Source organism: Electrophorus electricus, chromosome 18, assembly GCF_041902795.1.
Source record: "Electrophorus electricus isolate QZ-2024a chromosome 18, ASM4190279v1, whole genome shotgun sequence".
NCBI lineage: Eukaryota > Metazoa > Chordata > Actinopteri > Gymnotiformes > Gymnotidae > Electrophorus > Electrophorus electricus.
The window spans coordinates 5,722,501-5,737,593 of NC_137514.1; the positions used below are offsets into that span (position 1 = coordinate 5,722,501).

Here is a 15,093-nt window from a genome sequence, read left to right on the forward strand (position 1 = left end):
GTGAGGTAGTCTGGGTCAGGTTGAATGGTGTGGGTGAGGTAGTCTGGGTCAGGTTGAATGGTGTGGGTGAGGTAGTCTGGGTCAGGTTGAATGGTGTGGGTGAGGTAGTCTGGGTCAGGTTGAATGGTGTGGGTGAGGTAGTGTGGGTCAGGTTGAATGGTGTGGGTGAGGTAGTGTGGGTCAGGTTGAATGGTGTGGGTGAGGTAGTGTGGGTCAGGTTGAATGGTGTGGGTGAGGTAGTCTGGGTCAGGTTGAATGGTGTGGGTGAGGTAGTGTGGGTCAGGTTGAATGGTGTGGGTGAGGTAGTCTGGGTCAGGTTGAATGGTGTGGGTGAGGTAGTCTGGGTCAGGTTGAATGGTGTGGGTGAGGTAGTCTGGGTCAGGTTGAATGGTGTGGGTGAGGTAGTGTGGGTCAGGTTGAATGGTGTGGGTGAGGTAGTCTGGGTCAGGTTGAATGGTGTGGGTGAGGTAGTCTGGGTCAGGTTGAATGGTGTGGGTGAGGTAGTGTGGGTCAGGTTGAATGGTGTGGGTGAGGTAGTCTGGGTCAGGTTGAATGGTGTGGGTGAGGTAGTGTGGGTCAGGTTGAATGGTGTGGGTGAGGTAGTGTGGGTCAGGTTGAATGGTGTGGGTGAGGTAGTCTGGGTCAGGTTGAATGGTGTGGGTGAGGTAGTCTGGGTCAGGTTGAATGGTGTGGGTGAGGTAGTGTGGGTCAGGTTGAATGGTGTGGGTGAGGTAGTCTGGGTCAGGTTGAATGGTGTGGGTGAGGTAGTGTGGGTCAGGTTGAATGGTGTGGGTGAGGTAGTCTGGGTCAGGTTGAATGGTGTGGGTGAGGTAGTGTGGGTCAGGTTGAATGGTGTGGGTGAGGTAGTCTGGGTCAGGTTGAATGGTGTGGGTGAGGTAGTGTGGGTCAGGTTGAATGGTGTGGGTGAGGTAGTCTGGGTCAGGTTGAATGGTGTGGGTGAGGTAAAATTAACCCTAAATTTCAGCTTCAGTAAGCAAGTATTCGGCCTCTTAAACTTTGCTGTTATACCCATTATTTTAATAGCACAATTTCTGCTTTACCTCTTTCTCTGACTTTAGGTTCTTCTTATCTGACTTGGGGACCCCCCCCTTCTCTCCATTTTTCTCTCTTGTTCTGTCCTTTCCTGCCTCGTTTCTCTAGAATGTGTTTTAATACCAGCATCAGTCCTTCAGTGAATGAGAAAGAGGAAACAAGGAGTGTAGGAGACTAGGGGGGACCCAGCCAAGCCTAAATAAACACACGCACGCACGCACGCACAAGAAATATCAATCAAGCACTCTGTCTCTGAGACATGCCAAAGAACGCAGTGTGCATTAATTGATTTGGGTACAGGAATGCATCCCAATGTGTAGCCCCCCAAGTTCCCTGTGTGTGTGTGTGTGTGTGTGTGTGAGTGTGTGTGTGTGTGTGTGTGTGTGTGTGTGTGTGTGAGTGTGTGTGTGTGTGTGTGTGTGTGTGTGTGTGTGTGTGTGTGTGTGTGTGTGTGTGTGTGTGTGTGTGTGCATGCACGGTATTTCCTGACTCACAGCACCAAACTGCTCATGAGGGCAGTGTTAGGGTGTAGTCTGTTGTCTTCTGTTATTTTCTTCTCTTTTCTTCTGTGTGTGTGTGTGTGTGTGTGTGTGTGTGTGTGTGTGTGTTGGTGTGAGAAAGGCCAAAGGGGCTTTCCAGTCCGCTAACTGCATCTGATAAAGGGGAGAGACAGCGGGGAGGGAGTTGTGGGTAGACAGAGAGCTGGGGTGGGGGCAGAGCCAAGACTCTCCCTATTAAACACCATCTCTGTCTCTCCTCTGGTCTCTCTCGTGCAGCAGACAACGCCTGTCTCTCGGAGCCGTGCTTTAACAGGGGGAGCTGTGTGGAGAGCAGTCAGGGCTTCAGGTGCCAGTGCACTCCTGGCTGGACCGGCCCATCCTGCAGCGTCAGTGAGTGCTCATGAACTACACTACCCAGAATCCAGTGTGGCAGAACGCCGAGTAAACCACAAACAGTTCTGGGAAGAACAGCGAGAACACAGACAAAGCAGTGACATAGTCCAGACAGCCATACTTACTATCGCAGACAAACAACAGGGAGAGATCGTAGCCAGTCACAAGCCTTCTGCCACAGAATAGACCTCGAGAAGGGGCAGCCCACACACAGAAGACAAGAATGTGCTCATTCTTAGATTGTGTGTGTGTGTGTGTGTGTTTTCTGTGTGTGTGTGTGTGTGTGTGTTTTCTGTGTGTGTGTGTGTGTGTGTGTGTGTTTTCTGTGTGTGTGTGTGTGTGTTTTGTGTGTGTGTGTGTGTGTGTGTGTGTGTTTTGTGTGTGTGTGTGTGTGTGTGTGTGTGTGTGTGTTTTCTGTGTGTATGTGTGTGTGTGTGTGTGTGTGTGGGTGAGATCATTCAAACAAGCTGAGACCCCTCGGTGTTTTTAGCTGAGCTCTGTTCGGTAACACCCTGTGCTCTTCCTCAGATGAAGATGACTGCAGTCCTAACCCATGTAACCATGCTGGCACATGTGTGGATCTTGTCAACAGCTTCAGGTGCATCTGTCCTTCACAGTGGACTGGCAAGACCTGCCTCATCGGTTAGTCTCTCTCTCTCTCTCTCTCTCTCTCTCTCTCTCTCTCTCTCTCTCTCTCTCTCTCTCTCTCTCTCTCTTTCTGTCTGTCTCTCACTATCATTCTATTCCTCTCTTTTTCTCTCACTGCTTCTAAAGTTCCTTGCCATGGTAACAAACCCACCCATGTAAGAATGTCAGAAACAGATCTTTGAAAGACCCCCACCTTTGTTTCGTGCTATAGTGCACCACTTCCAACCACACACACACACACACACACACACACACACACACACACACACACACACACATGATCATCAGTAATAGATTCAGTCTCTCTCTGCTCTTTATCGTTTTCTGTGTGTGTGTGTGTGTGTGTGTGTGTGTGTAGATGCTAATGAATGTGCTGAGAACCCCTGCGTGAATGCCCATTCCTGCCGAAACCTGATTGGTGGATACTTCTGCGAGTGCCTTTCTGGTTGGACAGGACACAACTGTGACATCAGTAAGTAGCTTGTTACTGAAAGGCCTGTCTTATATCCCCTGACCCTTTACGTGACATCGTGTAGGACACAAAGATGTGTTTTCCTCATCTACATTTCAGGGCCTATTAAAATAGTAAGCTCTCACGTTATTACACAATTAGATCGTGTTTGTGTTGGGGTGTGTGTGTAGGGGGGGAAGCATTAGTCATTTGATAAATGACTAGCATGGTAAAGTGCACAGTCTTATCTGTGTCCATTAGTTAGCTGCTAGTGATAGCGTCCAACTCAAACAGGGTGGTGGAGTCAGGACTGGCTCACGTTAGGCTCACGTTAGGCTCACGTTAGCTCTCAGTTGTTCACTTTGGAGTTATTTCTTCGCTTGTTTGGCTTGTTTGTTCATTTTTTTTCCTATTTCTTTGCAGACATTAACGACTGCCAAGGACAGTGCCTGAACGGCGGATCTTGTAAGGTAGGCGTGTGCGCGGGTGTGCGGGTGGTATTTGCACCCACACACACGGCCTGCTGATGTTTCGGGGGGCTTCCTCGAGTGTTTCCGTTGTTTCTGGCAGGGTTTGGAGGGGGGTTTGTCTCCCCCCCCACCTTTCTCTCTCACCCTCATCTCTCCCTCTCAACCTCTCTCCCTATCACGTCCCTCCATCTCTCTCTCCAGCCCTCCTGTTCAAAAATAGTGGCCGCTGAGTCATGCTTTGGAGAGCAGACGGAGGGAGAGAGAGGGAGAGAGAGGGAGAGAGAGGGAGCGGGAGCCATCTGGGGGGGAAAGAAAGCCTACGGGTGGGAGGAAGACTGGATGAACACAGTAGATCAGATTTCCATAAACATTCCTGACTCCTGCCAGACACAGAGAGAGAGAGAGAGAGAGAGAGAGAGCACCTTTCTTCTTCCCTCTCTCCCCTCCCTCAGTTTGCCTCTCACGTTTAGCGGCTTTTACCTCAGTGACCTCTCTCCTTCCACAAATGTTCTCTGGAATAAGGAGAAGCCAAGCTGGAACGGGCTCCGGAGTTCCATCGGAGCTCATGGATCGGTTCATCCCTGATGGATGGGTTCGATGAAAGGAAACCGGTTGATTAGAATATATGAGATTTACCTTCCGCTCGGTGCGATGAGAACGCTTGTGAAGATAGTGTGTGCATTTGAAATATATATTAAAATACCCCTCTCTCTCTCTCTCTCTCTCTCTCTCCCAGGACCTGGTAAATGGCTACAGGTGTCTGTGCGCTCCGGGTTTTGTGGGTGACCACTGTGAGAGGGATATGGACGAGTGTGCCAGCCACCCCTGCCTCAACGGGGGCCGTTGCCAAGACGACGTCAATGGCTTCCAGTGTCTCTGCCTGCCTGGTTTCTCTGGAAACCTCTGCCAAGTGCGTGACAGAAAAGTGAGCGCCCCAGCGTGCTCAAACACACACACGCTCACACGCACGCGTGCATGCTGACACACCCAGTCTGAGGCATTCCTTGGTCGAACACTCTAGAACTTGGCTATAAGATTAAAATTCTTGCAGATTGCTCGAGTTACCCACCACACCTGATTAGGTCTGTTATGGCAGCCCGATATGTTTCCATAACTCCCTCCAGCGTGCCATAACCACACATTGTTTCCGTTCAAACGGAGCTGTTGTGATTCCCGGGCAGTGCCAGTTCTCTCCACCCATACTGTCAAGTCCCTTCATGTCATCACCGACCACAAACTACCGGTCGCTTCCTCTCCGCAACAGCCCAGCCGTGCTGCCATGGTGACAGGTTAGCCCTTCAGTCTCCTGCCTGTAAAGACGCGTGTCTGCCATGGGAGCGCACGCACGGCCTGGCGAGCTCTGACCCACTTACTCCGGGCTGACTCACTAGCTCGGCATTCCAAAAACACTAGTACCACAAAGACACTGTCAGGACTACAACAACCTTCTGGGATAATCGAGAGGCAATCTAGAGGAAGTTTGTATAAGGATGTGACTTTTAAATTCAGTTAAAGTTTGTGGTGTTTAAACTTGGTTTGTTTGTTTGTTTGTTTGTTTGTGTGTTTGTTTTTGCTTTGCAGCTGGACATCGACTTCTGTGAGGGTGATCCCTGTCAAAACGGAGCTCAGTGTTTCAACCTTGCGATGGAATATTATTGTAAATGTCCTGAAGACTACGAGGGCAAAAACTGCTCCCATCTCAAAGACCACTGCCGTACCACGCCGTGCCAAGGTATGGCAGCGTGTGTGTGTGTGTGTGTGTGTGCTCACCTGCATGTGTGGCTGTGTGTGCAGTTTCCATTTGTTTAAAGCGACAGAATGGTTTACACAGTTCACACAGGTTACATCGTGTCACGTTCTCCTCATTCCCATTGTACTTGTCTCAGTGGTAATTGTAGCAGTGACCGGACCACAGCCACTTCAGCAAATTCTCTCACTCGCGCTCTCTCTCCCTTTCTCCCTCTCTCTCTCTGTCTGTGAGCTTAGAGTCCTTACAAAGGCCCAGAGGATCCAACTTAAGCTTTTTGTGATGATGTACCATAGTTCTCCGCCCTGTGTCTCTGGATGCCTGTCCCTGACACACACACACACACACACACACACACACACTCTGAAATGTCATCCTGTAATACAGGATGCCGCTGGGCTGGTGATGCCCCTCCTCGAGGCCTCTGCCCTGCCCACGTGAGCCTGCTACAGCAGCACGTGCTTCTCCATCGGCTTCCCTGGGCCACACTGCTGCTGGAACAGTTCAGGTTGCGTTACACAATGACTTTAGTTACATTACACAGCCGGGCGAGGGCGGGGGGGTTCCAGGTGCAGACTGCACAACGACTGCGCTAAGCCTCCGGCAGCGGCAGCTTGGCTCTGCGCTCGTTCAGGAGGGCACAAGCTCCGCTCGGGAAAAGGACAAAGCAGAGACATAATGAAGATGTTTGAACAGAGGAACAGTGAATCGCCTGCGGCACTCCTCCTGGGAGCGCTGCCACACAGCAGCCTGTAAACCTCGCCACCCATCACCCCACCCTGAACCGCACGGCACCGGGCCGCTCTAACCCCGCCCCCCGCTGTTTGCCCTACAGTGATTGACAGCTGCACGGTTGCCGTGGTTTCCAACAGCACCCCGGGAAACGTGCGTCTCATTTCCTCCAACGTGTGCGGCCCGCACGGCCGCTGCCGTAGCCACGCCGGGGGCCAGTTTAGCTGCGAGTGTCAGGAGGGCTTCACCGGAACCTACTGCCACGAGAGTAAGTGTTATGTGCTGTTCTTACGCCAACCGTCCGCTGCATGCTCATGGTAACGGGCCGGGTTGCTCTTCTCTTCGTTTTTGATTTCTGTTTTCTCTCCCCGCGCTTTTCTCAGACATTAACGACTGTGAGAGCAACCCGTGTCAGAACGGCGGGACGTGTATTGATAAAGTCAACGTATACCGGTGCATTTGCTCTGATGGCTGGGAAGGACAGAACTGTGAAACCAGTAAGCCACACGTTTGTCACACGTCCTCTCGGACCAGTGCACTTCATCACACGTCCCTGCAAACCTGGGAACTTTCCTTAATATCCGCTTTCATAATTAATGCGGTTTGGACACTGCAGATGCAACAGTCTTCTAGTAACTTCAGTAGTGGACTGAAGTGGACAGACAGTCAACACAAAAGATGTGTTTTTATCGGTTATTAGTTCTTGTTTATCGGTTATTAGTTCTTTTAGCGTTTGCTTTTTTTTAAAGATATCGATGACTGCCGCACTATCCCGTGCCGTGATCGTGGCGTGTGCCGCGACCTGGTGAACGACTTCTACTGCGAGTGCAAAAATGGCTGGAAGGGCAAGACCTGTCACTCACGTAAGCCCCGCCCCCACTCGCCACGTGACCTCTGTCTGGATTTGTCTCTGGTAAAACATTGGGAGTGACGGCAGTTGATTCTCTGGTTGCCAGGCGAGAGCCAATGCGACGAGGCCACCTGTAACAATGGGGGGACGTGCTACGATGAAGTAGACTCGTTCAAATGCATGTGCACGTCTGGATGGGAGGGGACTACCTGTAATATAGGTAATATTTCTCACACCCAAATGTGACGTGTTCCACAGTTATCAACATTGCTGCTCTTATATGCAGAATGAAGTTAAGCACCTGTGAAACGGGTGTGTGTGGTTTTGTGTGTGGGTGTGTGTGTATGTGTGTGTGTGTGTGTGTCCATGCATATGCACACGTGCACGTGTGTCCATGTGTATGTGTGCACATGTGTGTGCACGTGTATATGTGCACGTGTGCACGTTTATGTGTGCGTGTGCTTGTGTGTGTGTGTGTGTGCGCGCGCCTGTAGCCAAAAACAGCAGCTGCCTCCCAAATCCGTGTGAGAACGGAGCTACCTGCATCGTCAACGGCGACGGCTTCACGTGTGTCTGCAAGGAGGGCTGGGAGGGGCATACCTGCAGACAGAGTATGACATCACTTCCTCTGATATTTCTGCCATACACAGAGACAACACAACAGCCTTCATTACATTTTGATAAAAACTTGGAAGTTGTTCAGTTTCCGATATGTAGTTGTTGCACAGTAATTTGCTGACCGGGTCAGTCAGACATTTTGGGGCAGTGTGAGGCTTTTTTTGTATTGTGTTTTTTTAAATGCAACTTTTTTATTCTGTTTCATTTTACAGACTCGAATGACTGTAACCCACACCCATGGTAAGCCTGTCTGTCATTCACAGCTACCCTTCAGCAAAACATGTGCACACACATATGGAATGCACATGGTTCTGCACACATACCCTGGGAACGTTCAGGATGTGATTACACCAGGATCAGCCTCTGTGAACTTTGACCCTTGTTCTCCCCCTTTCCAGCTACAACAGTGGGACCTGTGTGGATGGGGAGAACTGGTACCGGTGTGAGTGTGCCGCGGGCTTTGCTGGACCTGACTGCCGCATCAGTGAGTGGCTAGTGTGTGTTCATGTTGGTGTGCTACACTAACCACAGACACAGCACTGTGCTACACCAACCACATACACAGACACAGCACTGTGCTACACCAACCACATACACAGACACAGCACTGTGCTACACTAACCACAGACACAGCACTGTGCTACAGTAACCACAGACACAGCACTGTGCTACAGTAACCACAGACACAGACGCAGCACTGTGCTACACTAACCACAGACACAGACACAGCACTGTGCTACAGTAACCACAGACACAGACGCAGCACTGTGCTACACTAACCACAGACACAGCACTGTGCTACAGTAACCACAGACACAGACGCAGCACTGTGCTACACTAACCACAGACACAGCACTGTGCTACAGTAACCACAGACACAGACGCAGCACTGTGCTACACTAACCACAGACACAGACACAGCACTGTGCTACACTAACCACAGACACAGACACAGCACTGTGCTACAGTAACCACAGACACAGACGCAGCACTGTGCTACACTAACCACAGACACAGACGCAGCACTGTGCTACAGTAACCACAGACACAGACACAGCACTGTGCTACACTAACCACAGACACAGCACTGTGCTACAGTAACCACAGACACAGACGCAGCACTGTGCTACACTAACCACAGACACAGCACTGTGCTACAGTAACCACAGACACAGCACTGTGCTACACTAACCACATACACAGACACAGCACTGTGCTACAGTAACCACAGACACAGCACTGTTCTACACCAACCACAGACGCAGCACTGTGCTACACTAACCACAGACAGTGACTAACACAGTAATAAAAGAGTAATAACACAATGCCTTTTCCTTCCTGCAGACATTAACGAATGCCAGGTGTCTCCGTGCGCATTCGGCGCCACCTGCGTGGATGAAATAAATGGCTACGTCTGTTTGTGTCCACCGGGCAGGACTGGAACCAGGTGCCAGGAAGGTATGCCCTTTAACATCTAAATTTTAACTACATTTCCCTTGATGCTTCGCTCCAGAATTCAGCCGGTGACATTCGCACTGCCTCTATGACAGGTTTCAGTCACGTGAGATTCTACAAAAACACTTTGGTCATGTTATGTACGGACGTGTATATCGTTTTGTCGGGCCGTGGTGTTCTGAAGTGGCCCCTGCTGTGCCCACAGTGACAGGTCGCCCGTGTACAGCTGGCGGCCGACTCGTAACCGACGGAACGAGGTGGGATGAGGACTGCAACACCTGCCGCTGTAGCCATGGCAGAGTTACCTGCACTAAGGTACACTGTCACATCAGCTATTCGCTGATCAAGAACTACCTCTCACTAGATATGACTGTTCACCAGGTGAACGGTGTCAGGGGTCAGGGGGCAAAGGTTACAAACATCAAAGCTGAATTGGGCGCACTGTGGAGGTTCAGGTGGGCTCCTTATGCTCTTAATGAAATGGTGAATTAACGAAGGTTGAAGTTCAACCTTCCCTGAGTGTAGCTAACACTGGAAGGGTGCACATGGCAGATGCAGAATGGAGCTAGTGTGGTGAAAGTGTGGTTAAAGTTTGTACATTAAACATTAAACCCTTCAAACTAGTTTTCAAACTAGTTTTAAATTGGGGATTATTCATCTAGGGGTTGTGGGATTTGTTTTTGCTTAATTGTAAACCCTTAACTCTAAAACCAGAGGTATATGCAATCTCAGACAGTGTACTAAAGATGATCCATAAAGATGTAGTACAGACAGTGTACTAAAGATGTGCCCTTTCACCTATTTTGCAGCTGTGGTGTGGTCCCAGGGCGTGCCGCGTGATCGGGGCAGGGCGGGGGGATTGCCCCGCCGGCCACTCGTGCATCCCACTGCGTGAGGACCACTGTTTGGTCAGGCCATGCCCCGCACAGGGCGAGTGCTGGTCAGGTCAAAGGGCACCCACCCGGCCCCAATGTCACCCGGACAGCGACTGCGTCAACGTAACGTTCACCTTCATCAAAGATGCCATGCAGCAGGTGAGATCAGCAGTGCTAGAGGAGGTGGGGATGGAGTGTAGCGAGATACAGGTCAGACATGAGTTTATTTTGTATATCTCTCTCTCTCTCTCTCTCTCTCTCTCTCTCTCTCTCTCTCTCTCTCTCTCTCTCTCTCTCAGGGCATAACGGTCGAGCAGGTGTGTCGGGAGCTCCGGAGTTTGGACATGGTGAAGAACCTTTCCCTGGAGTACTCCATCTCCATCACCTGTGAACCCTCCTATGACGCCGGCAACGAAATCCACACCACAATTGTATGAACACGCTCCGCCCCTGCCTTATCAGGCCACACCCCTCTGCTCAGACCCCGCCCCCTTGGCAACGCAGACCTCCCACAGACATAACACTAACACTGATTCACATAATGGCTCTTCAGTAATTCCACAAATGAACTTAAACCCTAATACCATAACATTAATTAAATAGCATTAACGATGTTCTTGGGTGATGAGGGCAGTTTTCTCAGCCTACTTGATTGTTGCGGTAATATAACGACTCATTAACTTGATAAAGGGCTTAAATTTTCAAATACCCATGTCTACTGGTGCCTGAACAGTTAATTATGCTGGGAAAACCCTACCAAGCCCTAATCTCAGTAGTGCTTTGCGTGTTTTGTATTCAGATCTAAATAAAAAACAGATATTAAAGGTTTGCAAGTGTTAAAGCTAATACCCCACACCATACACTTACATTTAATATACATATTTAAATGTATTGATCTGATTAAGTGAGAAAATACTGTATTGTTGATGATTTCTACACCTCCCTCCACGACTCTTGCCAAATCCAGGTTCCACATAGCTTCATGATCTGAGGTCCCACATAGCCTCATGATCTGAGGTTCCTGATAGTCTGTGGTCCCACATAGCCTCATGATCTGAGGTCCCACATAGCCTCATGATCTGAGGTTCCTGATAGTCTGTGGTCCCACATAGCCTCATGATCTGAGGTCCCACATAGCCTCATGATCTGAGGTTCCTCATAGCCTTATGATCTGAGGTCCCACGTAGCCTCATGATTTGAGGTTCCTCATAGCTTCATGATCTGAGGTTCCTCATAGCTTCATGATCTGAGGTCCCACATAGCCTCATGATCTGAGGTCCCACATAGCCTCATGATCTGAAGTTCCACATAGCCTCATGACCTGAGGTCCCACAGCTTCATGATCTGAGATTCCACATAGCTTCATGATCTGAGGTTCCTCATAGTCTGAGGTTCCACATTGCCTTGTGGTCTGAGGTTCTACGTGGTCTGAGGTCCCACGTGGTCTGACATTCCTCAAAGTCTGAGGTTCCATGTGGTCCGAGGTTCCACATTGCCTTGTGGTCTGAGCTCAGCATGCGTTTCCCTGCAGGCATCTGATGCTACCGGCGGCGTGGGCCGCGCTCCCGGTAGAGAGATCACGGACATGATCGTGGACGTGGTGAGCAAGCGTGGGATTAACGGCACTGTCCTGAGCGCTGTCTCCGGGGTGCGTGTGCAGAGCAGGCCAACCACTGGACCCAACGGTACGAGTCTGGAGGAAGGGTTAGGGTGTGTTAGGTTACCCTCTGCCCGGAGATGCTAATTCTGAAGAAGCTATGTGTTGTGAAGCTCTAGGATTTGACAGTGTATTTTACTTACATTTTGATTTTAGTGACATAATTTAATAATATTGAAATCAAGTAATGATGTTACATTTTTAGCAGTGAAGATCATGACTTTCACTCTGTTGTAGAATTCTTGGTGCCAGTGCTGGTTTCCATGGTGACTGTGATCTGGGTGCTGGCGCTGGCATCTGCGTTGCTGTGGTGTGTACGGAGGCGCCGCAAACAAAATACCAGCGCCACGGCGACCGCCCACGCCTCCCTATCACCTGTGCCTGCCGCCGACGACAGCGTTGCCGCTAACAATGCGCGCGAGCAGCTGAACCAAATTAGGAACCACATCGAGAAGAATGCGACCAACGGGGTCGACAAGCTCCTCGGTGACGACAAGAACGCCGTCAGCGCCAAAATCAGGACGCGCTTCCCGCCCGAGCTTGCCGGCCAGCCGGAGGACGACTCGGACACGGAAAAACGGCTTCACAAGGCCCGATTTCCCCGGCAGCCGGCCTACACGCTGGTAGACGGGGACGATCGGCCGAGCCTGAACGGGCTGTTGAGGAAGCAGGCCTACTGGACTAACAAGCGTGACAACAGAGAGCTGGAGTCCCAGAACAGTTTACACAGAATGGAGTACATCGTATAGCACCGAGGCCAAAACGTCCCACCTGGAAAAGGTGGAGAAAAAAGGCAACAAACAGAAAGTGGAGGAGTCGGGGGCCGGAATCTTCTAGAACACTGTCCGAAAGGATCCGCTCCGGAATGCGAAGGTTCGTGTTAAAATGCCGGAACGAAAGGAAAAGAAAAACAAACGAAAACGAAAATAAAGAAAAGTCCTCGTCGCGAAATCTGCAGCCGAGACGTGGCGGTTAGCTGGGCCTGACGGACGATGATGTGTGCAGTGTGCGGAGGCTTTGTAGGACATTTTGGGGGGGAAACACAATTTAAAACCGTGACACCACTTTCGCGTGCTTCATCTAGTCATGACTTATGAGCTACGAACAGGCACTTGGAGCCTCGGAGTTGTTTCATGGTTCAATTCCAGCTCGTTTCTGTGTGCTGGTGTTTGCGTCCAACGAGCGTCTGTCAGTGTTTTTCCTGGGATCACGTCACAGGCGTCTCCAAGCCCCCTTCATATGAGAAAACTGTTGGTAAAGAACAGTGTTTTAAAACTGGTCTGAGATCGGTTTTGGTTTGTGTAATGGGTTTACGACACTGAGGTCTGTGTAAACGGTCAAGTCTGAGAGAAGGTCCTATCCTACATCGTTAGTAAAAATGCCCCAGATCCCCAGACCACATTAACCATCAGAACTTTAGCATTATTTATTCTCTTTTTATTGTAGTTGTTTTGGCTTTGTCAGATTGTTTGCAGGTGGGCAGGTCAAACTTGGTTCAGCAGTCTTTTGCAATATGAAGAATTTAAATTTTGGTATAGAATGGTGTTGCTATTGTGTAGATTTTGTATGTACATATTTTTTTAATTAATCATTGTGTATATTTGATTTATTAACTTAATAATCAAAAACATATCATTCCGTTCTCTTTTATTTATGTGCTTCGTTTAGAGTCGAAGGTCTGATGGCTTTGTAAGCTTGTACTTTCTTATTTTTGATGGAAATGTATCGTTTCACATTTCATAAATGCCAAAAGTGTTCTTGAAAGAATAGTTTTATTTTTCAGACTTATGATGGGTGTGGATCTCCTGCCTGAATTGGAACAAAAATGCATTGTACAGTCTTTTTGTTTTAAATATCACATTTTTGGTTAGACGTTTCTGTTGGGAATATTTTTGTAAAATACTAAAATCATGACGGAGAAAGGGGGCTTTCTCCAGTGAGATGACGATGCATGACCTTTAATGCCTCTTGCTACAAAGACAAAAAGAAGTGAACAAACATTTCTGGAATGGCATATGATCGCTCTTGAATCAGTCTAGAATGTTCCAGCATCCCTTGGTTACTATAACCAGTGCTGATGTTTCTTGTATCAGTGTTCCTTAGGTAACAGACTAGGTGGACTAGTGCTGGGAAAGAAGATTCGCTTTTGTGGAAAAGGGGGGAAAAGTTTGGGATTCATTCAATCGTGTTTTTCTAGGCTAAAGTATTACTTTAAGAAATGAATGTCGATGCATTGCAGAGGAAGGGGCCGGTCCAGAATCTCTGCTTTTATTGAGTGTTGCCGGCTAGAGGTCATAATATTTTAGTCCTTTCTGATCAAAACGAGAAGATTTTCACTTCCAATTTAGTGTTAATTTTAGACCTAAACTTGAGGACGTTTTTGTTGTTTGCTATTTTTTTTAAATGTTGCTCCTGGCAATGACATTTTGTCTTTTTTTGTCAATGGAAAGTAATATTTATTAAATACTTTGTAAGAAACAATATATTTGTTTTGGAGCTGTTTTTTTAAGCATTGCGTCCACTTGTTATTGGGCACTTAAAAAAATGCCATGTACACAAAAGTGGCTTGAAAGGTAGTGTACTCTCAATCTGGATCTGTAACAACTCCTTGGAATCAAGACTAACCAACTCAGCCTACTGGACTGAGCCACTAAACGCATTTACTGCGCAATCGCACAAAGAGGTTCTTCTGTTTCCTTGACTACCACTGAGAACTGGTCCGAAAATGATATCAGGACCACGTCATCACGTCGCTAGGCTACCAGTCACCCTCAGCAGCAGCAAACCTTATAAGACGAGACTCTCACGCCCAATCAGCGACATGTAATCAGCATAATGCTAACAGAGCAGCTAGTTTAACTCCCTACTGTGGAGCGTGGTGTAACAGGACTGAAGTTATTTCTTACTGTGGTTTACCTCTAGAAGGATTCCCTCAACAGGCATTCAGGTTCTGTTACTGAGTTTTCTGCGGAGTAGCCAGACAGCCAGCTTGCTGCTCCTCTTATTTCACTGGCCTGGGAAGCCAGGGATTAGGGGACAAGTCTCCCTTAAACCCTCCTTTTTCTATAATCAACGTGTTCACGAGTGTGTGTGCTGGAGAAGAAAAAAAAATAGTTCTACAGTCTGGAGGCATAAAAGTTTTTAAAATGTACACCAACTGTTCTGCAGTACTTTTGCTGGTGAGGGTCGATTGGACAGTGATGAGGTGGGAACAAAATTCCGGGGAGGATTTGGACTTTCTGGAATCGGAACCGTCCACCTCTACTAAAATCTTAAATGAGTCTTTTCCCTGATGCTTGATGTTTAAGACAAAAAAAGTCTTGGGTTTGATGGTAAGACCCCAAGTCTTGGGTATTTTCTAGTGCTGTGTGTGTGTGTGTGTGTGTGTGTGAGTGTGTGTGTGTGTGTGTGTGTGTGTGTGTGTGTGTGTGTGTGTGTGTGTGTGAGTGTGTGTGTGTGTGTGTGTGTGAGTGTGTGAGTGTGTGTGTGTGTGAGTGTGTGTGTGTGAGTGTGTGTGTGTGTGTGTGTGAGTGTGTGTGTGTGTGTGTGAGTGTGTGTGTGTGTGTGTGTGTGTGTGTGTGTGAGTGTGTGTGTGTGTGTGTGTGTGTGTGTGAGCACGTGTACATCTGAGACCTCACTCTCAG

General features: G+C 48.8%; 1 protein-coding gene across 5 annotated transcripts in view; it reads left to right on the forward strand.

Moving 5' to 3' along the window:
• Positions 1-13,930, forward strand: part of jag1a (jagged canonical Notch ligand 1a) — a 28,765-nt gene extending 14,835 nt beyond the window's left edge. For 2 of the 5 annotated variants that reach the window (XM_035534825.2, XM_081701130.1), the window contains 19 exons: positions 1,830-1,943; positions 2,475-2,588; positions 2,953-3,066; positions 3,469-3,515; positions 4,252-4,440; positions 5,097-5,247; positions 6,098-6,262; positions 6,378-6,491; positions 6,744-6,857; positions 6,951-7,064; positions 7,339-7,455; positions 7,675-7,702; positions 7,861-7,946; positions 8,807-8,920; positions 9,123-9,232; positions 9,727-9,951; positions 10,092-10,223; positions 11,324-11,477; positions 11,687-13,930. In XM_035534825.2, coding sequence (XP_035390718.1) covers positions 1,830-1,943; positions 2,475-2,588; positions 2,953-3,066; positions 3,469-3,515; positions 4,252-4,440; positions 5,097-5,247; positions 6,098-6,262; positions 6,378-6,491; positions 6,744-6,857; positions 6,951-7,064; positions 7,339-7,455; positions 7,675-7,702; positions 7,861-7,946; positions 8,807-8,920; positions 9,123-9,232; positions 9,727-9,951; positions 10,092-10,223; positions 11,324-11,477; positions 11,687-12,198 — 2,714 coding nt within the window. In that variant the 3' untranslated portion in view covers positions 12,199-13,930. The remainder of the gene's footprint in view (positions 1-1,829; positions 1,944-2,474; positions 2,589-2,952; positions 3,067-3,468; positions 3,516-4,251; positions 4,441-5,096; positions 5,248-6,097; positions 6,263-6,377; positions 6,492-6,743; positions 6,858-6,950; positions 7,065-7,338; positions 7,456-7,674; positions 7,703-7,860; positions 7,947-8,806; positions 8,921-9,122; positions 9,233-9,726; positions 9,952-10,091; positions 10,224-11,323; positions 11,478-11,686) is intronic. The other 3 variants (XM_035534826.2, XM_035534827.2, XM_081701129.1) reach the window with 3 other exon arrangements.
• The last annotated feature ends 1,163 nt before the right edge of the window (positions 13,931-15,093 follow it).